Source organism: Argiope bruennichi, chromosome 6 (genome assembly GCF_947563725.1).
Source record: "Argiope bruennichi chromosome 6, qqArgBrue1.1, whole genome shotgun sequence".
Lineage (NCBI taxonomy): Eukaryota > Metazoa > Arthropoda > Arachnida > Araneae > Araneidae > Argiope > Argiope bruennichi.
Window position 1 is genome coordinate 62,122,224 of NC_079156.1, and position 26,665 is coordinate 62,148,888.

General features: G+C 26.3%; 1 protein-coding gene across 2 annotated transcripts in view; it reads left to right on the top strand.

Annotated features, from left to right (window-relative positions):
- The window catches only part of LOC129971470 (polyhomeotic-like protein 1), a 29,846-nt gene extending 3,663 nt beyond the window's left edge, over positions 1 to 26,183 (top strand). For both annotated transcript variants that reach the window (XM_056085267.1, XM_056085266.1), the window contains 12 exons: positions 371 to 1,104; positions 1,812 to 2,045; positions 3,746 to 3,991; positions 4,566 to 4,737; positions 6,647 to 6,891; positions 8,381 to 8,482; positions 10,479 to 11,228; positions 13,025 to 13,118; positions 16,540 to 16,581; positions 19,265 to 19,320; positions 20,164 to 20,379; positions 21,606 to 26,183. In XM_056085267.1, coding sequence (XP_055941242.1) covers positions 394 to 1,104; positions 1,812 to 2,045; positions 3,746 to 3,991; positions 4,566 to 4,737; positions 6,647 to 6,891; positions 8,381 to 8,482; positions 10,479 to 11,228; positions 13,025 to 13,118; positions 16,540 to 16,581; positions 19,265 to 19,320; positions 20,164 to 20,379; positions 21,606 to 21,809 — 3,072 coding nt within the window. In that variant the 5' untranslated portion in view covers positions 371 to 393 and the 3' untranslated portion in view covers positions 21,810 to 26,183. The remainder of the gene's footprint in view (positions 1 to 370; positions 1,105 to 1,811; positions 2,046 to 3,745; positions 3,992 to 4,565; positions 4,738 to 6,646; positions 6,892 to 8,380; positions 8,483 to 10,478; positions 11,229 to 13,024; positions 13,119 to 16,539; positions 16,582 to 19,264; positions 19,321 to 20,163; positions 20,380 to 21,605) is intronic.
- The last annotated feature ends 482 nt before the right edge of the window (positions 26,184 to 26,665 follow it).

The window sequence follows — 26,665 nt, forward strand, 5'->3', positions numbered from 1 at the left end:
ATAGTTTTTATTTGTTCAGTGATAATATTTCAATATCAGAAGTTTGAGTAATATTTAGAAATAAGTAATTTATATTCTACATTTGTTCATTGAAACTTCTGTGAAGTTTACTTATAAAAATTGTTTATGCTCATAAATATATAAAAATAATGAAACAAATCTAATATATGATCTACTTTCTAATATCTACAAATTGATCTTTTAACTGAAGTGCAATTCAAATTTTTATAACTAAAAATTGTGTTTTGTTGATTGTTTTGGAGTTTAATTATTGGTTTGGATATCATTGTTATTTTGTGTTTTACATTGCTACAATAACTGAAAATTCTGTTTTTTGCTTGGTTAAATAAAAGCTAAAATTTATTTTTAGATGTGTGTTGCTAATTTGTCAATATGGCAGATGAAAATCATACACAAATGCTTATACAACAGCAGCAGCAACAGCCTTCTTCTCAGCAGTCTCACATGCAGTCATCTCAACTCCAGCCTTCACAGTCTCAACAGAATCAACTTCAGCAATCTCAGTTGCAACAATCACAACTACAGCAAAATCAAATACAACAAGCACAGCTGCAACAAGCTCAACTCCAACAAGCACAGTTGCAGCAATCACAGCTCCAACAAAGTCAGTTGCAACAATCTCAATTACAGCAATCACAGATGCAGCAATCACAACTTCAACAGACACAATTGCAACCATCCCAACTCCAACAAACACAACTTCAACAGTCCCAACTTCAACAACAATCCCAGTTGCAACAATCTCAAATTCAACAGCAATCTAATAATATGCAGCAACAGTCCCAGCAACAAGGTGTGACTTCTGCAATGTCTATGGGTAGTTCTGTAGAACAATCTAACATGAATGTGACATCTTCTGTTCCCATTAATGTTGCCACAATTAATGTCTCCCAACCACAACAGTTGCAGACTATCCAACAGAATGTCAATACAAGTTCTGGTACTCCAGTACAAATGGCTGTTTCTCAACTAACTGCTCAAGCTCAGACTCTTCCTGCTGGAACCATGATGTCGCAAAGTTCAGGCCCTCATCCTACTATGGTTCATCCAACAATGACTATGGCACAGGCACCTTTGCAACAAGTATGTTAGTTAATTTTTAATTCTTCATGCATTCATTTTTATAACATTTAATGCACAACTTAAGCAATTTGGATGCCAAAATATTTGAAAATTGCTTTTGCAATAAAATAGAATAATTTAATATGTTAACCTGAACTGTGTATAAACTATATTTCAGATAAAAATAAAATTTTCTATGAAACAGTTTTTTTTTTTTTGTATAAGTTTTATATTTTCATTTTTTTTACCTATTTTGTTAACATGAAATATAATTATAAAATAATAAATATTTATATTAAAAAAGAAATAAATATTAAATTTAAAATTACATTCTCTGCCACAGCCAAATGATTAATAAAATCTGAAAAATGATATACACTAAAAGTAAATTTAACCCCAACTTCAAGTAGAAAGTTAACCTCTCTAATTTTTCTGTATGTACTGCACTCTTTCTTTTCTAAATCTCCCTTGAAGGTACTAGAAATGACAGCTATAAACTTTGAGAAATTCCTTGAATTTTTTGAGTTGTGTAAGAAAACACCTTGCTTATTCTTGTGAACTGTAATTCTAATGACATCAATGTCATTTGGAAATTGATTAACAATACTACATTTGTTTATTTATATTCATTTTATTTATATCTCACTTTTTTTTAAAAAAGTTTTTAGTTAATGGAAGTGGGAATTGAATTCTTAGTGCTTAATTTTTGTTGTACTTTTTTCTTTTAGGTTCAAGTCATTCAGCAACCCCTTTCTGCATCATATTTTCAGCATGTATATTCACCTCATCAACAAATGCTTTTCCCTGGAAATTTAACTTTGCAGCATGCTGGCATGGCAACTTCAACTCTTCAAGGTCTTGGAGCTACTCAAGGTTTGAGCTTACAGTTACAAGCCAAAACTACCTTAGACCCTAAAACTTCAGGTGGTCAAAATATTCAAGCAGTTAGTTCTGGAAATAAGGTATTTCTTAATTTTAGCCTCATTTAATTAATTTTGTATTGAGCCTCATAATTTTCTTTGAGTCTTTAGGGCAGGGTTATGGCTAACTGAAATATAATTTTCATTTCTTTTCTTTTCACTTTGCAGTAGAGTTATATATTTTTTAACTGTGAAGTTTAGAAAAATATTTCTAACCAGTAAAATAAAATGAGAGAAAAATTCAACATAGGTTAGGTCAATAATTCAGAATAAAGGGGGGGGGGACACCACTTGGTTTTACCAATTTCAATAGTGACATAATGCATTCCAAGCCATGTTTTATGAATGATAATTATAAGAGAAATCTTGTTTCTGTTTGTGATATGATGAATGTCTTGAATTGGTTCTGATATCCAAAAAATTGTTCTGTCACGAAAAGTAAAAAGGTCCTTGAAAATACATACATAATGGAAAGTTCTCATCACAAGAACTTGGATAACCAATTTTTAAAATTAGAATTATTTCTGGATTTACATAATGTTATTTAAAATCTTATTGCATTTTTGCATGATATTTATATTCCTTATCATTTACTGAATTTTTATAAATTTTTGTATCCTTAAAGTTTTTAACTTTTATTTTCTGTTGATTAATGATTCTTTTGTTACTTTAGCATTTTATTGTTATATGCACTTTTAAATTCTTAAATTATATTCTTGGTATTGTGTAGCTAAAAATGTTTTTTACTAATGCATGCAATCAGCAATTCTTTATTTTAGCAGTATATATCAACTTTTCTTATTTGTCAGCATTAAATGAATAGTAAAAGTGGTTAAGTGGTAGTGAAGGAGATAAATATAATTTCTTTGAAAATTTTCAGTTTGTAAAATCATATTAAAAATTAACATATACTAATATGAGCAATATTCACCCATTGTCATGGCTTGGTTCTTGGAACTTTCATTGTCACTTTGCTGTTTTGCAAGCAAAGGTAGAAAACATTACATGCTAAACCTATAACATTTTAATGAAATTTCTTGCCATATCAAAACAGATATGAACAGATATGCATTCGTCATGAAAGAAATTAAAGTTGATATATTGTATTTTAATGTTTCTTGTCTTAAAGTAAGAGAAAATTCTTAATTCTACTACTTCAGAAGATTTGGAAATAAATAAACAAAATAAAAAATAAAGATAGATGTAGAATTAAAAAAATTTTTCTGAAAAATGAACTATATTTCAAAATTTTTTGTAATTCAGTAATTGTGTTAGACATTGAAAAAAAATTCTATAAAACAATTATGTGTTCTAATTGATAATGCTGCTATTTCCCCACCCTATTGTCAAAAATTATACCATAGACAAATATGGTTAGAAAAATCATTCTAATTAAGACAAAATATGGAATAAAAATTTTCTGCATAAAATTTCAAAATCCAAACTTCAAGATTCACTGAGTCGCCTTTACATCGCTTAGTCGACTGAATTCATTACCTATTTAGTAGGATTAATTTGTTTGCACACCACAATACAAAGACCTCCTAAACATGAATTTGTGTGAGATTCAGTTTTTTAAATAGTTTTAAACTGTCATTTGTACAAAACAATAAATTTAAACAATAATAAAAAATCCTTTAATTAAAATCTTTAATTTCCTTAGCGTAGGTCTTATTTAATTACCATGAATTTTTTTTTTATTTCTAACATGTATTGATATATGGGAATTAATATTTTATCAGGCAATGGCTGTCAATGCTGGAACAATGATGACTGCATCTGGACAGGTGATTGGAACATCCAAAGCTAATTTTCCTCAACAAATGATGACTGGACCTGGAAAATCCACAATTATCCATAGTCAATCTGGTTATGCCCCTGCCAATGCTAATCAGACTGTGGTGATAGGACAATTTGGAGTGGTTCCAAATCAGCAATCTGTTTTCAGCCCTAAAGCTTTAGCAGACTCACAGAAAGGGAAAACTTATGTAAGTCTTGCATTTTTAAAATCTTGACATCATGAGTGATGTAGTTTTGCATTACTTTAAAATGTATTGAATTGAAATGTAATTAAACTAATTTTTCACTCGTTGATTGCTGCATATGTTTATAAATAATTTAATAATAATTTTTAATTTAACTTCTCTTCAAATGTTGAAAAATTGAGCATTCAAAGTTGTAAAGCAGTTATTTCAATTTTTAGGTATTGGATTTTTTAGATTTGTTGTTTTGTAAATATTTGATTTAATGCTTAATTCTTAATAATTTTTATTTTTGTTTGACTAATTCATACCATTTTATATATCATGATATTTCTTTTAGGATATGAACATTTATAGTATTTTTATGCTTTTTAAAATCTATATTAAAAAGGAAATATAAATGATTATAAAAGGCTTGCTGATACATATAAATTTGTCTATTTAAATTATTTCATTGCTACAAATACTTTTTTTTCTCATATTGGATTTTTTTTAATAAACCAAATGCTTATTTTATGCATTAATACAATATATATATATATATATATATATATATATATATATTCTTTCTTATCCATAGACATTTCAAAATCAGCCTACAGCTTTACAACCTAAATCATTATATTCATCTACTATGCCTGTTCATTCCTCTACTCAAGTGTTTAATGGGAGTCATATCAAGCAAATATCATCGCAGCCTCAAATAATTACTACTCAAGCTCCTACTATGTTTAGTCAAGCTCAGTTATTAGGTATATATTAATGCATTTAAATATTTTTATATGTGTAGTTTTGAATTACAGGATTAATTAAATCAAACTCTTAAGCTTTAAATTTCAAACAGTAAACTTTTCTAATGAATTAACTGTAAGCTCTGCAAAATGTGATTTTATGTTAGATAAACCAAATTTTTGAAAGAGCTGTTTATGAAGTCTGCCTACCTAAAATCTATTATTTTATTTGAAAATATAAAATTTAAAAATAAATGATAATCTACTTAACCTGTAACTGGAGATAGGTGTCAAAAATGACTCCATGTTGTTCGTTAGTTCTTGATTATCTCATGGTATTTTGTCCTTGAATGCAATCATCTACTCAGAACTTTCAAGTTACTCTTTCAGCAGTATGTTGGCAAAAGTCTAAATGTGAACATGTGCGTATAACCAAGTTATTCTTTTTCAAAGATTTTGTTGTTATTTATGAAGTCATCGACTCCATGCCACTGAAACTACTTTTAATTTGATTAATGTAAAAAGAATAAAAAAAAACATTCTTAAAATTTTTTTTTAAAAAACTCTTTATTTTTGTTTTTAAAATTTTAATATGTACAGTACACTCCCGACTTTTCGCGGAATTGGGTGGCGCGGCCACCGCAGATAACAGAAATCGCGGATAATCCGAAAAAAGCTAAAAACGGGTATAGCGAAAGAGAAAACAGTCATTCCAACTTTGAAAAATCGTTTTATGTACAATAAAACGTAAAATAAACAGCAGGAAATGTTTAACTAACGCTTAATATTTTAGTATATCACTCAAAACTAACCTAAAATGCATTTTGTTAATGAAAACAGAAAAGTGCTTTGTACTTACAAGAGGCGTCAAGGATACACAGAAAAACTAATACATATGTACTGTTTTAATACTGTAATGTATTATGTAATTACAAAAGCGTAACTGTAAAACTACATCTTTTTGAAGAAATCAGTCATTTGAGTTTGCTTTTTCCTTTGGAAGCATTTTCTCTTTGCTTGGAAGCAAAAATTAAATAAATAAAAAATACTTAGTGCGGCAGGCGCGGATAACCCGCCCGCGGATAATCGGGAGTCTACTGTATTAACTTTAGTGTAATTGCTTAATATCTAACCAAAGTAAATACACATTAAATGATTGTTTTGGTTTTTCTTATAACATCTTTCCAACATTTTATTTTATAATATTTAACATTTTTAATATTAATATTTTTTTTTAACTACATGATTTTCAGAATGTATCGTGTTTCCGAAATAAGTTCCAATGTTGTTTACAAAAGACAAGAAAGAAAAATAACTGAATCATTTTGACTCTATATCTCTGGCCACTTCAGGAAATTCATATCTCCAGTTACGGGTTAATTATTAAAGCAAGCAAAATGAGAAAAAGTAATTTTGGTCTTTTGGTGAGTGGTAAAATGGATGTGTGAATCCATATTAATTACAAAGGTCAGATGAACAGTAAATTTTTTGGAGAATAAATTGATACATTCCTTTGAAAATTGACTTTTTTACTCTTCTTTTTTTTAACTACAAATTTTTAAACCCATGCTTTTTTCAGATTATAAGTACTTATCTATTGAAAATTTACAATGCAAAACTAAAATTGCAAAAAAACATGTAAAAATCGTGTGGTAACTTTTTAAATTTTTTATTTGTGAATTTAAAAAGAGTTAAGTTTTATGCATCTACTTTTAGTATCATAGATATTTAAGTTTGCATGATGCATTTTAATGAAAATTTTCTTTTGTTTCAAATTTATTTTTTTGAGTAACCCATTTACTACATGTAAAATTGAAACAGACTGGTTGTTTATACAGATTGTAAAATTCTAGAACAATAATTTTTTCTAGCAGTTTTGATTAGGTGATCAAGCTTAGGATAGAAATAAATATAAATTGATTTAAAATAGGTTTACAAGCTCTTAGTCCTTTACCACCTGGCTTATCCTGGGCGCCTGGAAATTGTTTGCAAACTTCTGCTCTTCAGCTTGGTCAAAATCCAATAATCATCCGTAGTCAGCAGTCAGATATGATCATTCAACAAACACAGCCTCAAACAGCAATGCATTTGCCAGTTGCTGCTGCTGCACAGCCTGTTCCACCAACTTCTTATGCTTCTGCTACTGTAGCTCCCCAGAAGCAAAAGCAAGTCAAAGTAAGCATTTATTTTGATTGAATACTTTTCTCTTACTTACAAAATATCTCTTCCTTTCTGAAATGCAGCTGGGTTGTAAAATTACCTATTGAAGCTTTTATAATGATGCATGTATTTAGGGTAGACATTGCCAGATTGAGATATTAATTCCATTAAATCAAAATTATAATCTTTATAATAATCACTCTTTAACTTGATCAGTGCACACAAAAAATTATGAATTTACCAAAATTAAATATAATTATCAACATGAAAAAAAAATCATTTGAAATTTGATTGGCCAAATTTCATTGTTAAATTCTTTACCAGTATGTGTTTTTTTTTTTAAATGAAATACATTTAATACTCTGTCAAGGTTCCATAAAATTATTAATTAAGAAATTAAATACAAAATTATTTTTAATTTTTTGTTAAAAACATGAGCCTGAGCATATTTAACCTTTTTCTTAATAATGTGTTTGTACTTAAATTGGGTAGAAAAAGCATTCTATTTATTTAAAAAAGTTTTCAGTTATGTAATGCTTCATATTTTAAAGTTTTTTTTCTTTCAATCAAAAAGTATTTTCACTTTATTTTTCTTTACAATATAAATATGAAAAAAAGTATGCATTTTTTATATAATAAGAGGGCAGTGTTTTCTGAGTGGTTTTACTTTAATTTTTGCTATTTTTTTATAGCTAAATGGTTTTCTTTACAATGTTTTTTTAATGCAAAATTTTATTTTTAATCCTCAGTTTTTTTAAGAGTGTAGATCCTAAAATACCAAGATCTGATGACACTCTTATTCAGAACTGGACAATTAAAGATTTGAGATCTTTTATCAAAGATCTAAATTAGCCTTTTGCAGGTTAAATTAATAGGCAAAGTACTTTCCTCTTATGATTTTATTCAAGTAAAGTGCTCAGCTACTATCGTGATTGTGTGCCATGGCTGAAATTTACAAAGCCTCCTCCAAAATACCTCTTTCAATAACTTCAATAGCAACACAGCTAAAAAAACACAAACAACGTGTATTATTTGTTACGTATATTTCATAGTATTTTTAAAATTTGATTTGGTTTCAAATATATATCAATAAAACGATCAAATAAACATCAAGTTTCATCTGGCATGATATAATGGTGTATGAGAAAAAGAAAGATAATAATAAAGTAATTAGCAGCTGAAATTTTTATAAACAGTTGTTTAACTTCAGAATAAAAAATATAAATAAAAAACCAGTTTTGTAGAAGTTTGAAAATAAGGATCTTGTTTCATTTTCATAAATAACATTGGAATGTAAAGAATTTTCAAGTGAACTAAAAAATTGATCCAATGTATTTATAAATTGTTTGGCTTAATGTAATTTAAATTTAAGATGAATAACACTGCAAAAAGTAAAATACAAGTATATCAGCTTTATAAAAAGCAATTTTTTCATCTAAATTTACATGAGAAAAAGCAACAAATTTCTATTCTGTTTAGTACAGAATCTTGAATTTTTTCTCAGATGCGTCCTGGAACACAGACTCAGACTGTTGCAGTTGCTACTCAAACAAATGTTTCCAGTGCTGCAACAATCAATTCAAATTCAACGCCTGTCCGTACTCAAGTAAGTGTGTTTCATTTGTTGGCAAGAATGCACCAGGAAATAAAGAAGCAAGCTTAATGATTATAAATCATATCACTAAGTTTTACTCAAAAATAAAGTTTATTTAAAAAATTAATAAGCAAGGAAACAAAAAGCTTTTTAATAAATCTTGCGATTACTTAAAATAATGCAAAAAAGAAAGAGAGAGAAAAGAGCCCCAAAAGAATTTAATGAAAGTTGCTGTATAGTTTTAAAAAAAAATTATTGCTTTTCAATAAAAGTATAACAAATGCACTTTAAAAAAATGAAATTTGAACTAGGCAAGAAAAAAAAACTATTAAAATAAAGCTATTTAAAGTTTTGATTTAAATTATTTGAACTCAATAATTTTTCATCTAATAGATTAGGTTTGCAAACAATTAAAATATACATGAATTTTTTAGCTGAAGTTTGAAGATTTTTTTCATCTGTTTGTGGTGTTAAGATAAATTTTATTGGGACGATGATTTCACTGATTGATTGGTTTATGGACTAAAATATTTCAAAAGCCATATTTGACCATTTTAAGTAATGCATATTGTGACAAAGTATGCATAATGTGACAATGTTAATATTAAAAGATACAAGGCTATGAATCAATTCATGGAGTAAAGTGTAATACTTAATTCATACAAAAAGTATTACACTTTACTTTTACTTTTTTGTATGAATTTGGTTTTTGGTGGAATCTTCGCAATTTTTGTCAAGATATTCTTTTGGATCGATGTAATGACTTATAAAATTTCTTTTCAAATTCAAATGAATCAGATGATTTTCTAAATAAGAATAACTTTGATTTAGGCAGTTGACATCTAAACTGTTGAAGAATGTTTGCTGTATTTTAGTTACTTGAAAAATTCATTTTGTTGGAATCTTCATTTATGTCAAGATATTCTTTTGGCTGGATGCAATAATTTCTGAAATTTCATTTCAAATGAATCAAATGATTTTCTAAATAAGAACACCTTGATTTAGACAGTTTACATCCTAAACTGTAGAAGAATATTTGCTGTATTTTAGTTACTAGAAAAATCCATGTTGCTGAATTCTTCACAATTTTGTCAAGATATTCTTTTGGCTGGATGCAATGACTTCTAAAATATCTTTTTCAGATTCAAATCAATTAAATGATTTTTCTAAATAGGAGAAACTTTGATTTAGGTTGTTTACATTGAAAATGTAGAAGAATATTTGCTGTGTTTTAGTTTTACTAGAAAAATCCTTGAAATCTGTTGAAATTTTTATTTTAGAGGATTACTACTTGCAAAATCAAATTCTTTAAATGTTTTTTTTTTTTTTTTTTTTTTTTTTTTTTTTAATGATATAAGTATTTTAAATCACAGAGAATTTTGAAGGGTTCTTTTATTACACGAGTGTTTTGATTTTGTTGATTTTCTCTTTTATTTCAGATTTTGTCAATTTTTCAACTAGTGATTGTTTTTTGATGGTGAAGGGGGGTATCCTACTATTCTTGTACTAAAAATTTCTTTAAAACTTAAAAGTAAAAGGAAAATAAAATATGAAAGCTTAATACATTAATACAAGTATCAAATTAAAAATTATGTAGCTAAAATTAATCGAAATGCTCTAAGAAAAGACTTTTTAATTCTTGTATCTGATTGTACAGAAATATTTGAGGAGCTCTTTGCTATCTATTAATTTTATACAAATTCTATAATTTAAATAACTATGATAAATAATGCAAGTCCTATAAATGTTAATACTTTCGAATAAGACCCAAAGTTACTATAATACTCTATTAAAAAAAGAATATATGATTTTATAATTTACTTCCTATTTTATGAAACTGATTAATTTTCTACTGAAATAAATTACGTTTGAATAAAACACACTTTTAACAATGAAGCTTAAAGAAACTTATTTTACATATTATTCTGAATTTATTACAAAGTCTTAACATAAATTTTATAAAATTATCTTGCATTTACACTTATAATCTTTTAATTATCTCTTTTAGATTAAGCCAAAAGTGCGAACACCAACAGGACCTTCTCCAGGTGCCAGTCCATCTCCATCAACTCCACAAATGGCAACCACGCAGACTCAAACGAACCAGTCACCCCCACAGGCCCCACCCACACCTATAGTGCAGCAGAAATCTGATGCAGGCAATCAAACATACCCAAATCCTGTGAAAGTAGTAAATGGTGAAACAAAATCTACTGGAATACAAAGTAAATCTGTATCTGTTGAAACTAAGATCTCTTCACCACAGAAATCGCAGGCTATGGTTGCTCCTTCTTCAAAGATTTTGCAAGCATCTGTTCCACCAACACCATCTATAGATGTTTCTGTTGTATCTACGGCACCTTCTACTCTGACCGTTGTATCATCCACTACATCTGTGATGACCACAGCATCTGTTCAAGTGAATACTTCTGTTTCATCAGTTGACACTATTACTTCCAGTGTGCCATCTGTTTCCCCTGTTCCTCCAGTTCCTTGCTTGACAAATAAAGCAGTATCTGATTTGAATTCAAAACCACCTTTGCCTGAAGCACATGTTGAACCTGTAGTAACTTTGCAGCAGACTAATACATCAGAGACTGTCGTGACTACTGAACATTTGAAACCTCAGCAGCCAATTCAGAAGCCATCTTTAGGACCTGTTAAAGATAAGCAGCCGCAGAAAGCCATTGTGAAGCCACAAGTACTCACTCATGTCATTGAAGGACTTGTTATTCAAGAAGGCTCTGAACCATTTCCAGTAAGTGTTTTTAGACACAGTTTATATGAAATCCTGTCAAGCAAAATTATTAATATTATTTTTAATGAGATACTTACTATTTTTTTTCATTTTTTTTAAACATTTTAATTCTATTTAACATAATTTTTATTTGTGGAATGAAATTTTTTAAAAAGATGTTATTCTAAAAATGATTTTTTATTATTTAAATTGATCGAATTTCCTATACTTCAATCTTGGATGCTTTTTAGATGTTTAAAGGGAGAGAGAAATTACTATTAAAAAGAAAATGAAAAAAAAAATTAATATGAGCATTCAGTACCTTTAAATAATCACTTAGAAATTTCAAGATAGTGAATCAAGATGTACAATTAATACTTTTCATATTTTCCCCGCTGACTGAGTAATCCACATTGGCAGAAAGTCATAAATTATCTTTAAGATGATGTTATTTAATGTGTAGTAAAAATTGGAGAAATGATTTCTTCGGAAATTAAGTTTTTTTTTTTTTTTTTTTTTTAAATTAAAAGAGACAAACAATTTAGAGCAAATAATCAGTAATTAATGCTGTTCCAACTAATCCAGGAAGTTTGGTTATATATTTATCTTTATTAATGCATCAGTTGTGTTAACATAAATGATGAAGTAAATTTTTTTACAAATGATAAAATAGGTTTACTTGTAATAGATTAGTAAGTTTGTCTTTGTTTTGTCTAATATTAGAGAACTTCATGAACCCAAAAATAAATGTTACAGCAATATAATGTCAACATTGTATTAAATCAAAGCAATTAAATCAAGAGATGTGAATCATTTTGTAATGAAAATTGTCATTTAGATGTTTGCAATTCGGTAGAGGGCGACTTTTATTGTACAGAGTGACTTATTCTGATACCACTATCTATTAATAATAAAGAAGAATGTCTGTGTCAGGAATTCCATGAAAAAAGGAAATTAAGATGCACAAAAGATGTATGAAAAATGCTTTCTTACTTATGTAAATTCAATTTTTCAGTATACAAATTTTTTAATGAATCAGAAATTTTTATTGAATAATATATACTTTGAAGTATTTTGTAAATTATGAATCATATTCTGTAATATGCTCAAAACTTTAATGTTTGAATGATTCTACTTTCCATTCCTATGTTTTTTTAGCTTATTTAATTCTTTAGGAGAGTTATTTGATTAATTAAATTTTTGTAAGTTTGTTGGAGAAATGATAAAAAAAATTATGCAAATGTGTACTATTATGAACAGAATGTTGTGAAGTTTCTAAAGTGGCTCCGATTCTGAAAAATTAAAATTGATTAATATTTTGCTGAGTTTAATTAAAATTTTTAGCTGCTTTTTATTTCAGAGAATCAGTTGATTGTGGAAAGATAATTAATAAAGAAAAAAGTGAATTCTTATATTTTTTCGTTAATTATGCTCAAAAGTGTAATTTATAAATCTTATTTTTATAATTTTGTGTTTGGTTTTTTTTTTTTTTTTTTTTTTTTAACAGATGATTGTTTAAAACTACACTGAATTTGCTAAGTTGATGGTGATATCTTGAAACAGTTGATCCATGGCTGGTTCAGTTTATTAACCAATATTAAAATTCTAATCATTGAGACTATTAAGTGGTTTAGGACGTTTACATGAAGTATTGTGTTCTTTGTGTTAGGTTTTTAAAAATCGAAAATATTTTTTTAAAGGGGTTTTATCATAAATTTGAATACTTTAAAATATTTGACAGTGCTTATAATCTTAATTTCATTAAAATTATTTTTATTCTGAAATTTCTTTTATTGAGTTACTTCTTTTTTGTGTAGGTCAGCCGATCCGCATTATTAGATTCTTCACCTTGTCGAATATTGCCTCCTGAAAAACTCGATTCACCTCAGAAAAGGAAAGATTCACCTACAGGTATAGATAGCATTTGTCTTTATTTTGAATTTCTGTTTCATTATTGGAAATATTTTCTATATAATCTTAAGGCAAAATTTTATTTTGCTCTTTTAATTTTGAATTTATTAAAATTAATATCAGTTTTATTTGCAAAATCCATAAAACAACAACAAAAGAAAGAATTTTAAAAAGTAACTGTTATTTTGTAGTTAATTGTTTATTTTTTCTGCTATTAAATTAGCAAGTGAAAATTCTGGCCAAAAATAGGTATATATGCTGTCTATTTAAAATATCAAAACTGTTGCCTTTTCATCATTTAAGAAATCCTCAGTATATTACAATGTTAAATTTTTACAAAAATTTCTCTTTTTGTAGAATTTAAATGTAGTCATTCAAATTCCAGAATTTTTTTTTAATTTTATATTTTTGTATATATATTATATGATTACTGATTCTAGATAATCAGTAATCATATAATATATATACAAAAATATGATTACAGATTACTGATATGATTGCTGATTTAATAATTCAAGATCAGTCTTTTGATTTGAAATTTAATACAAATTACCTGTGGAAGCATATTTTTTTTGCTTTAGTACTACTCTTATATTTTCTTTTATATATATTGAATACTATTACTTTTTTTTTTTTTTCAAGCATGTACTCCCTCAAATTTCATGCAAATACAAGGGAGTGTAAGTAAGCAATGCTCATAATTTTGACTAATAATAAAAAAATACATTGCATGACAGTACGGTGGAAGTGAAAGTATTACCAATTTATTACATTTTGTTATCATGTTGTGGCATTTGTTTCAGTGCTAGATCAGTAAATTGTCTCTAAATATCTGTTTCATTGAATGCTGTTGGTTGTGAATAGAGTTGCTGTCGCTTGGCCTATTTAAGGTTATTATCAGGATCTAATTTCTGATTGCTGGGGAGTCTGTTCTTGGTTCCAAACAGATGAAATTTTGTACTTTTGTAGTGAAATATACTTGCAGTTTTGCATGAATAGAAGGAAAACTTTAATTTTTCATTTGGGAAGTTTTGGAGCAAGCTGTGGACTTGGTATCCTCAAATTTTCATGTGTATGGACCCATGAAGAGGTTCTGTGGTTGTTAGAGACTTAATTCTGATACAACAATGGTTTTACTCACAGCTGACAGCATTCTATGAAACAAGGATTTTCAGACTAATTCAGCACCGTGACGAATGTCTCGACATAAATGGCAATAGTGTTGAAAAATAATAAATTCGTAATACTTTTGTTTTCAGTTGATATTGCCATGCATTGCTTTTTTTAAATTTTGTCTTCAAAAATATTTGAATTATTTATTGATTCCCTTTGCAACATGTCACAATTTCTAATTAAGGGGGAAAAAATCTTTGCATGATTCATTTTATGGAAAATTGTATTCATGTTATTAATATATGATAAACTAGTTAGGAATAATTACTGTATTCAAAGAGGAGTTCATTAATTATTGCATAAGTACGATAGAAAATATGGAATTAGATTATTGTTTGATAAATGAGAGCCTTGCAGAACAGTTAAATTAAACAGCTCAGTAAACTGCTGTGATTTTGTAGTTTTATTTTATTTATTCCTATTTTCATATCTTTTTAGTTACTTGTTATGTATTTCTCATTTCATGGAATAATGTTATTTTTGTAAGTTAAAATTACTCTGAACATGGCCTCACATATTTTTATTTAGATTTACTCTTAATTTAAATTTTCTTTTGATCAGTTTATTTCTAGACAACATAAAGCTAGTATGTATCTATCTTGGCTTTAATAACTACCTCATCTGATAGATTATAATTAAGTTTCTCACTTTGAATTCTGCAATATAGTTCCTAATTCCACATGGGAAAAGGCAAATCAATAGTTATTTTTCAATTTTTGTATTTAGCAACCTGTAATGACGTAATAATTTTTCTGATTTTCATAAGATGTATTCGAAATTTTTTATTATTTTAGAGTTGAAAATTTAAAATGGACTTTTATTTGATATTTTAAAACAAAATGAAGGCATTTTTTAATATGTATTAGAATGCTACAATTGGAGCAAATGTAATTTATTAGACTTTTAGAATTTGTGGTTATATGAGAAATTTTATCAAAAAGTTGCTACATTAATTTTTTAAACTTATAGAAAAATTTCCTAATGACATTTAGAATGGATGAAAATTCAAACATTAGTTAATTTTCAAATGAATTACTGGTTCATATTTTTGTCTTTGAGATCTTTCTTACAATTCTTAAAAATTGAATTCCTGTAATTTTGTATTCTGAATCGATCTAATATTATCTGTTTAATAAAAATCAGAATTAGGGAAATTGATTTTTTTAATAGAATATTTTACAATACTTATTATTTTAAGTTCCAGATAGATTTTTGTTTATCTGAAATAAAAAGAAAATGTTTGCATTTTTATATGATTAAATATGCTGTATATATATATATATATATATATATATATATATATATATATATAATACAAAAGGCAAAATATGTAATGCTTCAGAATTTTCATCAATGTTCGTAATTTAAAATAATGTTTTAAAAATACTATTGTATTTTAAAGTGTTTTTTAATTAGTTTTTATGCAATGTTTTTAAAGTAATGTGCAGATGTTTTTTTCTATTATTATTAATTTCGAGATTTTGAATTCATCTAGTGTGATCACAAAGGAAAATGCTGTTTTCCTCTTTCTCTTGACACTTATGCTCAAATATTTCATTTTGTTGAATTTTTCTATAGCCAATGGCTTATAAAGCTAAACAATTATCATTATAGAATAATTATACTCTGCAACAGAGTACTCATGGTTATTTGTAAAATCCTGTTTAAAAATAAGCAATATTCATAATGTTGGTCAGTCATGAAATAAATAACATAATATCATGCATTGCTTCTCTCGCACTGTTCTCACATCACATAATCATACCGAAAAAAGGAGAGCTCATCAATCTGCATTGCAGTTGATGCAGTTCCAGTTACAGCATACTTTTGAACTCTAGGATGATTTTAGGAAGCAGACGGTAAGCTGCAGCTGCTTTCATATGAGCACACTTGATATGTTTAATATGGTTTAACTTTGGAGTTCTGATTGGCCAATTCGTCTGATAAATATTCTCAATTTCCAAGTTTATCCACAAGTGAGCCATATGTGAATGAGCATTGTTTTTCATGAAAATAAATCAAAGATCAGCCATAGTACATTTGATAGGTAGAATATTGAAATTATTTTCTTATGCCCTTGATTAACATAAGGGCACTTGATGTAAGAGTTACTTGACGTAAATTTTCACTTTGAATCGATATAGATATTAGTGCATTTTTTTTTTGAAAAAATCAAATACTTATGAAATTGCTAATATTCTTTTCTGCATTGTTGCTCTTTATTCATTTATTTCCTTTTGCTTTCCAGTTCCCAGTCCAGAAAAGAAAATGAAAGCTCACAGACCTCGAGGTAATGTGGAATTGGCAAAGTGTGAATGTTGTGGAAAGTTAGGGCCCAAATCCAAATTCAAACGTTCAAAACGTTTTTGCACCAATTCCTGTGCTAAAAGATTCAATAAGCGCTCTTCCAAACATGTAGGGATGCCGCCTTCAGCAATTCAAGAACATGTGGGTTCAGGTATAATAAAATATTTCACCATAAGTTTCCCTATTCTTCAGTTTGAAAGAACCTTAAGAAGCTCTGCATTTTGAATTGGCAATCAAAATGCATCCACTGGATGAAAGTAAAAGTTATTTAAATCAGTTGGAAAACATACAAATTAAATAGCCCTCAAATTCTTTTGGTAAAGCTGTTCCTTTTCTCTCGTATGTACTTGGATTGTTGAAGAAAGCCACAAACAAATTATTTACTTTTTTTCACATTTTTGGCATTTTTACTAACAGACTTTTCTTGTTTATAAAAACAAGTCTATATGTCTATCTTTCAGCATGTACAATCTATAATACTAATTGTCTTTTTATTTATTAATTAATGTTTGATTGAATATTATACAAAACAGATGTGCTGTCTATATTAATTGAAAAAATCTATATTCTTTTAATTTAAAATTAACTTGTATTTAACCGCATGATCTGTGTGGCACAAAATGTTTACAACTGAAATTCGAAAATAATTTAATGTCCTAGATAATAATAATTATTATTATTTTTTATATTTTAACACAAGTAAGTACAATCAAATTTAATCATTTATATTCTTATATACATTTTGACTATATTAAGCTAATTTGTATTTGTTTTTATAAATTTTGTCACATACATCCTTTTTATATTTCCTATTAATATTAGAAGTAAACAATATATTTTTATTATGTAAACATTGTGAAGATTTATACAAATTTTGCAAACCTATTATAATGTAAATATTTTGTTTAAAACTACTTTGAATTAAAATTTTAGTTATATTTTGAAATAATGAAATTGGAAATGTCAATTAATCACTTTTTTAATTCTTCATAAAATTGAGTTAATTGAAATTGTTTTGTTTAACTATTATATATATATATTCTGGAAAGGGGGAAAGAATATGCTTATAAAATATATTACAAAACTATAAAGAATAAAAAACAAACTTTGGTGTAACATTAAAAATTAGAGGGGAGATATCCTAAATTTCATGTTTTTATCATGTTTTATGTCTTCAAATATAAAATTCTCGAAATTGCTCTCCAAATGTAAAATCCTTCATATTTTAAATAGAGGATATTTAAAAATTCAATGTAATACCATTTCTAACACAGGATTCATAGAATTGTGTGAATTTTATAAATATATATTTCTCTTGAAAATCTGTTTGGCAAACATTATTTCAGTGGAAATCGCATGAATTATGAGTAACTATTTATGCTTCCAGATAAATATTCCTATTGCACCTTAAAGTAACTGTCATATGCATTAGAAAATATTGAATAAGTTTTCCTCTGTTATTGCCAATCATTGTTATTAAAAGAAATAATTTTAAAAATGTAAAGATAATCAGTGTAAAAAAAAAAAAAGGTGATGGGGAGGTATCTCACCATTACATTTTATAGGTAAATATATTTTATTAAAATTAAAGGGTAATAGATTTTCTGCTCCCCCCTTTTTATTTGTATAAATTTTAATCATGTTAGACACATGGTATTAAACAAAATTGTAAAATGCTTTTTTAAGCAAACTATTCCCCCCTCCTTTAACATGAAACATGTATAGTATCCAAGGATAATTTCATTTTAGCATCAAAATGTTAATATGAGCAAGGCGTATCATTTTTGTGATACTTTATTTCAAAAAAGCATTCTTTCCACTGAATTTTTATTTTTGGTTTCATACCTTAATTGGATAAACAAAACAGACTAAGAATATTTTAAATTGCCAATTGTATTCACTATATATGTTTAGAAAATATTTAGTACACCAAAATATAAATTTTTTTATTTGAATTTTTTCCCCTATTTAATAAAAGGAAAGAAAGAAATTCTAACTTGTAGTCATAAAAATTGTATCTTAGTAAGATTTAGGCTTGATTCATCTGGTTTCCTTATGTTAATTTTTTTTCTTTCTTATTAATAGCAGGGATAAGATGCAATCATAAAATATATATAGTATTATCTCAACTCATGGTTTGTGTAAATGCAGTCATTATAATAATGAAAAATACTATTTTAAAATATATTTAAACACATTTTTAAAAAAATTATTAAAACTAAAATTGTACAGAAATAAAAATGAATGTTACTATAAAGATAGTCTTTTGAATTTATAATGATATAAAATAGGTTTTGGACAGTAGTGTGTACTTAAGTTGTAGTAAGTATTTAAGTACAGCAGTAGTAAGTGCTTAAATTTTGCCAAAACTTTGAAAAATCCTTTCTTAATGATCATCTACTACACAAAAAGTAACTTAGTCAAATATGGTAGTTTTAGTTTCCTGCCCTGCTAAGCATTTTGAATGAATTTTTCTTCATTACTCGACAATAATATTTTGATCTATATAAGAATTTATATTTAAAATACTGTCTTGTCACTTTTACATATAGTTGTTATAATTTGGCTGGAATAAATTGTGATTGTACATAATTACATGAAATATATAACTGTGCCTTTCATAAGGATAGGAACATAGAATTCATCAAGCAAATATTTCATTGTAGGTGGACCAGGTCGTAAAAGAAAAATGTTCCGAGGAAGAAAAGGCTTGCGAAAACAGGTAAATATATTAAATGTATTATAAATAAACAGACTTTTGCTCATCTTAATCGTTTGTTAAATCATGGATGTTTGATGTGCTGTTAGAATTGTTAAATCATCAATTGTCGTATCATGTGTCATATCATGTGTTGTTAGAATGTAACTGTGAATTGTTATTCACATTTCAAAGTGAGTATACAACTAATACTCTTAAAAGAATTTTATCTTTATATTTCATATTACCTGCTTAATGCCAAATAAAACTGTATATATATTTTTTAGAATTCTATAATATGAAATAATAAAAAAAATCAATAACAATAATCAGCAATTAATAAGAATTAAAATTTTTCTTTAGAAGAAATTTTAATTATTGACATTAATAAAGTTAAACTTTTCTAATATGATTTTTTTTTGGTAAATATGGTATGCTGCATAAAAATTAAAAAAATTATATTTAATTTTGTATGTTCAAAGCATTTTACACATTTGTAAATTGTACACATTTTATATGCAGGTAAGATGAAATACCTATATTTCATTTTTAAATTGAGTTGTGGAAAAATTCTTGTTGTATAAAGAATAGTAATTGCTTAAATGAAAGGATGAGGAAAGAAGCATTTTTAAATGTTGTTAAAAGGCAATAAATTTTCACCCTTATTTTTTTTTCTCTTTTGTTGCTTTGGTCTTATAATTATAGCAATTAATAATAAATAATTTATACTAAAATAATCTTTTCATTTTCCTAAATCAGTTGTACATAATATAGTTGTATCATTTAAGGGAGGTGGAGGGAGAATCTTATTTATATTTTAAACCATTCTTGCAAATTTGGTGATATGCTAAAATTCTATTTATTCAGTCTCTTATTGAAGATGAGGATACAAATACTACTCCAGTTGAAGAAAATGTTTCAGCACCTGAGGACGAATCAACAATTTCTAACAAAACTGAGGAAGAAAATTCGGAACCTTCCTCTGATAGCCCTCACCAAACTCCAATGGATGTGGACAAATCAGATGGTGAAGTAGGAAAAATAGAATCTGATTTATCACAGAAGTTGCCAACTAAGTGGACAGTGAGTATTCCCATATTAGAATACAAACCTTTTTCTTTTAAATGTTTTATATGATATATGATATCTTGTTTTTATTTTTGCTCTTCAGTGATATTAATATAATTTACTTTTTTTGATTGTGGGCTGATTCTATTAAGAACCATTTTATTATTTTTACTTTTCTTGATATTTATATATATTATTCTATACAAATTTCCGTATACTTAGCGAAATTAAGAATTTTTAAATTCTGTATGTTTAAATTTTTAAATATATTTCCATATATTTAAAATTTTAAAATTAACCTTTGATTTGCATTATAATATTAACCATGGACAGATGAATATTACAAGCAGGGCAGTTCTTAACAGATAAAATATAGTGCTTAATACCATGAAGCAAAAAGTAAACTTCATTCTAGTTTCAAACTATAAAAGTATTTATACTATTGCAGTTTTAATTTGTAAATAGAAAGTAAATGTAATAATATCAATTCTAAACTGAGTTTGTAAAAAATAAGTATTTTTATTCATGACCCATTTAATCAAACATTTTCTAAAGTTTGCTGAAAATAAATTATGACTTAAAAGTATAAAATATTAAATATGCATTAAAAATCAACAGAAGGTTTAGTTATGAAATTTAGGCAATAGACAGTGGAATTAGAACTTGCAGAGTTTTGTTTGATAATGGAAATCTTGAACTTTTCAATTACAGTTGAGCTGAATTTAAAATAACATTTTTTTTTATCTCACTTTTTTGGTAATTACAAACTTAGCATTCTATAATGAGGATATTTTCCACTTTTTTGAAATTTTGTTGATAATTTTTAAAAACCCATGGAATATATAGTTGCAAAGATATTGTAAGTTTGAATGGAAAGCTTTTAAGGAAGTAATTTAAATTTAGTTTAATGCAGTCTGAGACAATTGAAAAAAGAAAAGATATAGAGAGAGCAAATTTTTAACAATGAAATTTCAAGTGGGAAAGTTGCTTATAATAAACTTTTGATAATGAATTACGTTAGTGGATGCCACATCTTAAAAGATTTGAATCTTATTTTCTAGAGATATGATTTTGTAAATGTTTAATACATTTTTATTTTTCAGCAGTAGTACCATTTGCGTACATGCTACAAAGAAAAATAAATTGATTTAAAACATTTTTTATGGAACTTCTGATATAGATGAAGATAAAATCAAAAGTCAGATTATTGAATTGGGCTATCATTTTCTTTTCACTTTCAGGTCCAAGATGTATTTGAATTCATTCAAAATTTGCCTGGTTGTTCCGACTATGCCGACACTTTTAAATCTCAGGAAATTGATGGGCAGGCCTTATTGCTATTAAAAGAGGATCATTTGATGACAGCTATGTGTATGAAACTTGGACCAGCTCTAAAATTGATATCTCAGATCAGAAGCATGAAAGAGGAATTAGGACAATCATAAAGTGAGAAGATGAAGAAACTCTTTCAAAGGTCAATTTTACTATAGTTAAACCTTGTAAAAACTTGCACTCTTGATTTAACTGAGTTGTTGGAAGTTGTTGCCTTTGATGCATTTTGATATTTGCTTGTTATCATGGATGTTTCCATTGATGGAAATGTGCATGAATGTTAAATATTTATATAAATGCTTTAAAACAAGTTTGGTACAGTTATAGCAAAACTCATGAATAAGTCGGTTAATTTTTTGCCTTAATTGTATAAATGCTTTATATTTAAAAGCATTCTGAAATCATGCCTTTATGAAAAAAGCTCATTACTGAATTCCTTATATTAATGAGCATTGAAAATATCTATGTAGAATAGGTCAAAACTTTTATATTTTATTTTATTCAGTTTTGAGTACAAAACATTTTTTAAAAGGTTATTCTCTTATTTTCTATATTTTCTTAAGAAATTTTTTCAAATTAAGTATTGGACATTTTAAATTAATTATGATTAATTAAAAATAGTTAATTTGTTTTTGTTGATGATCACTTTTAATTTTGTTATTTTGAATATATTTAAAATATTCATTTAGAAAATATTCCATTACAAAATATTGCAAATTAATGAATGCTCATGGTAATTATATTTATTCCATGCAGCTCAATATCCAATGTAATATATTTATATAGATGAAACTTGTGCCTTTATCTAAACTTGGTTGTTTGAAAGGAGAGGACAAAAAAAGATTATAACAATAGTAGTTTATTTAAAAATATTACATTTCATTTAAATATTTCAATTTTTGAATTTGTATTATACAGTTTTTATTGCAGATTTAAGCATTTCATCACTTCTCAGTTTTTTTTTTTATGTCAGTTGTGTTTGTACATAAAAATAAAGTTGCAGTGCCTATAAATATGAAGGCCTTTTGACTGTTTTCCTCTTATATTGTCTATGAGGAAAACCAGTATTGTCATTGTACATAAAACTATTATCAAGTTCACGTAATTTAACCTTTATTACATATTTCCTTGTATCATATTTCATATTCATTTGCAAATATATATTTTATTCTCTTCAATGAAATGAGGTCCCTTTTTATAAATTAGGCTTATTGCATTGTTCAGTTTTTGGTTTTTGATCTAAGCACGCAGAATTTTTAATTTTAGTAACTTGTCATTCAATAAATCATCCATTAGTCAGTCCAGTAGTTCTGTATCTGATTCATATAAATATGTATATATATATATAAAAATATATATTTTCACATCATTATAGTAATTTTTCATATATTATCTATTGTTTAGAGTTGTTTGTGTTGTATTTGCAGTGACATAAATCTTTCGAGGAAATATTTGAAAAAAATATTGTTACTTTGACTTGCATAGATGAAATATATTTTCTATTTAGATAAAATAGTAGATTCAAATATTTATTTTCAAAAACAATATAACTGTTTAATAATTCTCCATCATCTGAAGCCCTTAACATTTCTTAGTAATAAAAGTTTATTCCAACTTTATTGATTTATTGAAAATAGTTATTTTTTATTGTTATTTTAACAAAAATTTACATGTTTTGTGTTTGTGTGTATTACAACTTTGTATTAATGATATTAGCGTATATATAAATTTATCTGACTTCTTCAAGATATTTTTTTACATTTATATTGAAGTTTCAAGGCAATGAAAGTAATTATTTAAAAACAAAAACCATAATATTTGATGCCAAATGTCATTAAAACATATTTATGTCGATAAAACAAACAAAAATATTGGAGTGCATTATTTGTATAAGTCATTTTGAATTTTTGAATTAATTACTCTAAGAGCATTTGAATTTTGCATTTGTTTTTTGAAATTTGTTTCACTCGACTCTTTTGATTTGAAAATTTACCTAATATATGAATTTTCTACAGTATTTTATAATTTTATCAAATAAAGGCTTTTTTTAATGGAATTCTGTTTATAGTTACCAAATTAGTTTCTAATTTGAGTTGTACTGTTAAAAATATTATTTTCAAAATATACTTTTTAAATTATAAGAATAGTTTAGAATTAATATTTTAATTATTACTCTATGCTCAGGTTTTTGTATGCAAAATTTTTTTTAGATTTTTGTCATATAACGGAAATATATCAAGCACAAACATTTTGTTTTTCATCAATTTTAATTCATGCCATGAAGATACAGATTTCAATTTGTACCACTCCAAAAAAAAATTTTTTTTTTAAATTGATGTCATGATTTCTATTTTATATTATTTGTTTAATTTTTGAATTCTTAGGTTGAGTTTAAATATTTAGAAAATGTAATAGTTTTTCCTTTTTTATAATAGTTCTACTTTTGTAATTAGAATTTTAGATCACCATTAACTTTTTTATCACTCACTTAATGATTCAATCTGTGTAACTTAAATTTAGGAATTTTAATGAGAAGGAAAGGATAAGGAAATTGGATATTTCAGTGCAAAAATTTAATTTAATTTTTTATTGAGATGTATGATTTAGGGGAAGCACATTGCAGAGATACATGATCATAAAACAACGACATGTCTAAATTACTGTCAGTTGGAAAATTATTTAGTTGTCATTGCTGTTTGATATTTGGGAGAATATATTTGAAATTCAAAGCAGTGCAAATATACAAGACATTCAATAGCAATATTTTATAAAATTAATATCTGATAATCTGAAAATATAATTCAAACAGATCAATTCCACTTATTAAATTCAATGCATTGTGTATAATGAAGAAACACTGCTGGATATTTATCAGAAAAGCTTATTATTTTCATTTATTTTTATTGTATCCAACTGCCTTTACCAATCAATTAATTGTGCAGAATTTTAGTATTCAGTGCAATTAAATTATTAAAACAGGTTGCATGGTTTGTCATTAGAATACTGAAGTAATGTGAAATAATATGAAAAAGAAATTATATATATATAATATTAAAATCATGAAAAAGAATGAGAGTTTTAGTTTTTAAGTGTGGATTTAAATAGAAAGAGAAAAAAGAAAAGAAAATAGAATTATCATATAAGGCAAATTTAATATTCAAAAGGAAAAAAGAAAAAAAAACCCTCTTTATGTAATAATTTTAAACATAATAGAGAAAATGTGATGGAAAGATATCTCTACTGCAATTGTAAAATAATTCTGCTGTAAATAAAAGAAAAGAAAAAAAAAGTTAAACACAAATGAAATTATTTATCAGCTCAAAATGCATTCTTTAGTCAAATTTAGTTTTTTATGCCATAAGTTGTAACATGGCGATTTATTAATGCAAATTTTTTAAAAAAATCATTAATAATTATTTTATTTAGTTAGTTTTAAAATGCACTCTGCAAATTAACTAAGCATATGATTGATTCCCTTAGGACCTTAACATAATACAATTATTGTGTAATAAGAGCAGAATGAAGTATCAAACTATTTTTTGTATAATATTCTTTTACTTTAGTTATTGTTTTAGTTTTATGACTATATTCTGTAATGACTACAGAATAAAATATTGTCTCCATTTAATTGATGCTCAATCACTGAAGATTAAACTTTTATATTACATTTAATGTAATGTCATATAAAGATATGTAAAATAATGTTTATATAATTCTAGATATTTATATTGCATAGCTATCTTCTATATACTTATAAGAATATCCTTATGTATAAATATTTTAAATTAGATTATGCATATTCTTCTCAACATCAGACTCAGATACCATGTGAATTGATCATGGTAATAGTCAGGTTTGGGAGAAGTTGAACCTACCACTGCCAATTCTCCATATATATTTATATTTTTAGAGAATTTTTACAAGAGTTATTGTGTGTGTTTTCTCGTAGAGGAACCTGAGATGTGAATAAATCGACACAGTTATGGTGTATGTCTTATATAATTGATGAAATCACTCTATATGAAAGGGGTATTTATTTAATTTAGCATTGCATATTTTAAATGTTCATTGATATTTTAGTATGATCTACTCATAAGTATTCATAACTTATTTACAACTTTTGTGTTGGTGGTGGTTGTAAAATTAATGAGAAATGGCATTTAAGCTCTTATGAGTAATACTTATTTATACAGTTAATGCGTGTAAGCTTGGAGTTGATGGATCTCAAGGAGTGAGTTCTAGTATAGTTTTGTACTTTTATTATGAAACACTTCAAATAAATGTCTAAAAAATAATTTTTGGCTCTATGTTGATAGTATAACATTGATTAGATTACTTAATATTTCACAATGTTTTTAAATGAAGTGCAAAATATAATTGGAAAAGTGTTATGATTCGTGCAAATTATTTGTTTATGTATGTAGTTTTCCTTAAAATTATAATCCATCATTTCTTTTAACTACAAGTGTTAATTATAGAGCTTAAAAAGCAATTGTAAATTTTATAATCATAATAAAATCATTTCCATTTTTTTGTGTGTTGTCTGTTTTTTATATAATGTATCTCACACAATATTTTTTTTATCTGTGCATTAATTTTTTTTTTTTTTTTTATCTTTATGAATGCCATAGATCTAGTTTAAATAACTTGAAGGGAGATGGAAATGTTTATTTGTGCAAATATTATGGAGAATATTTTATACATATCATAACAATCCATTGTAATTTCTATTTTTCCTTCCATCAATTCTCTCTCTCTCTCTCTCACACACACATACACACTATTTTTTGGATTATTCCTATGTAAAGTAAATGATGAAACATATTTTGCATGCATTTCTTAGATTTACATAAATATGAATAGGTTTCTAGTTTAATTTAAAACCTTGCCAAGAAAATGATTGTCATTTTGTAGATTTAATTTTTCAATTTTTGAAAGGTTCCTAGATTTTTGCCATGAGGAGAACATG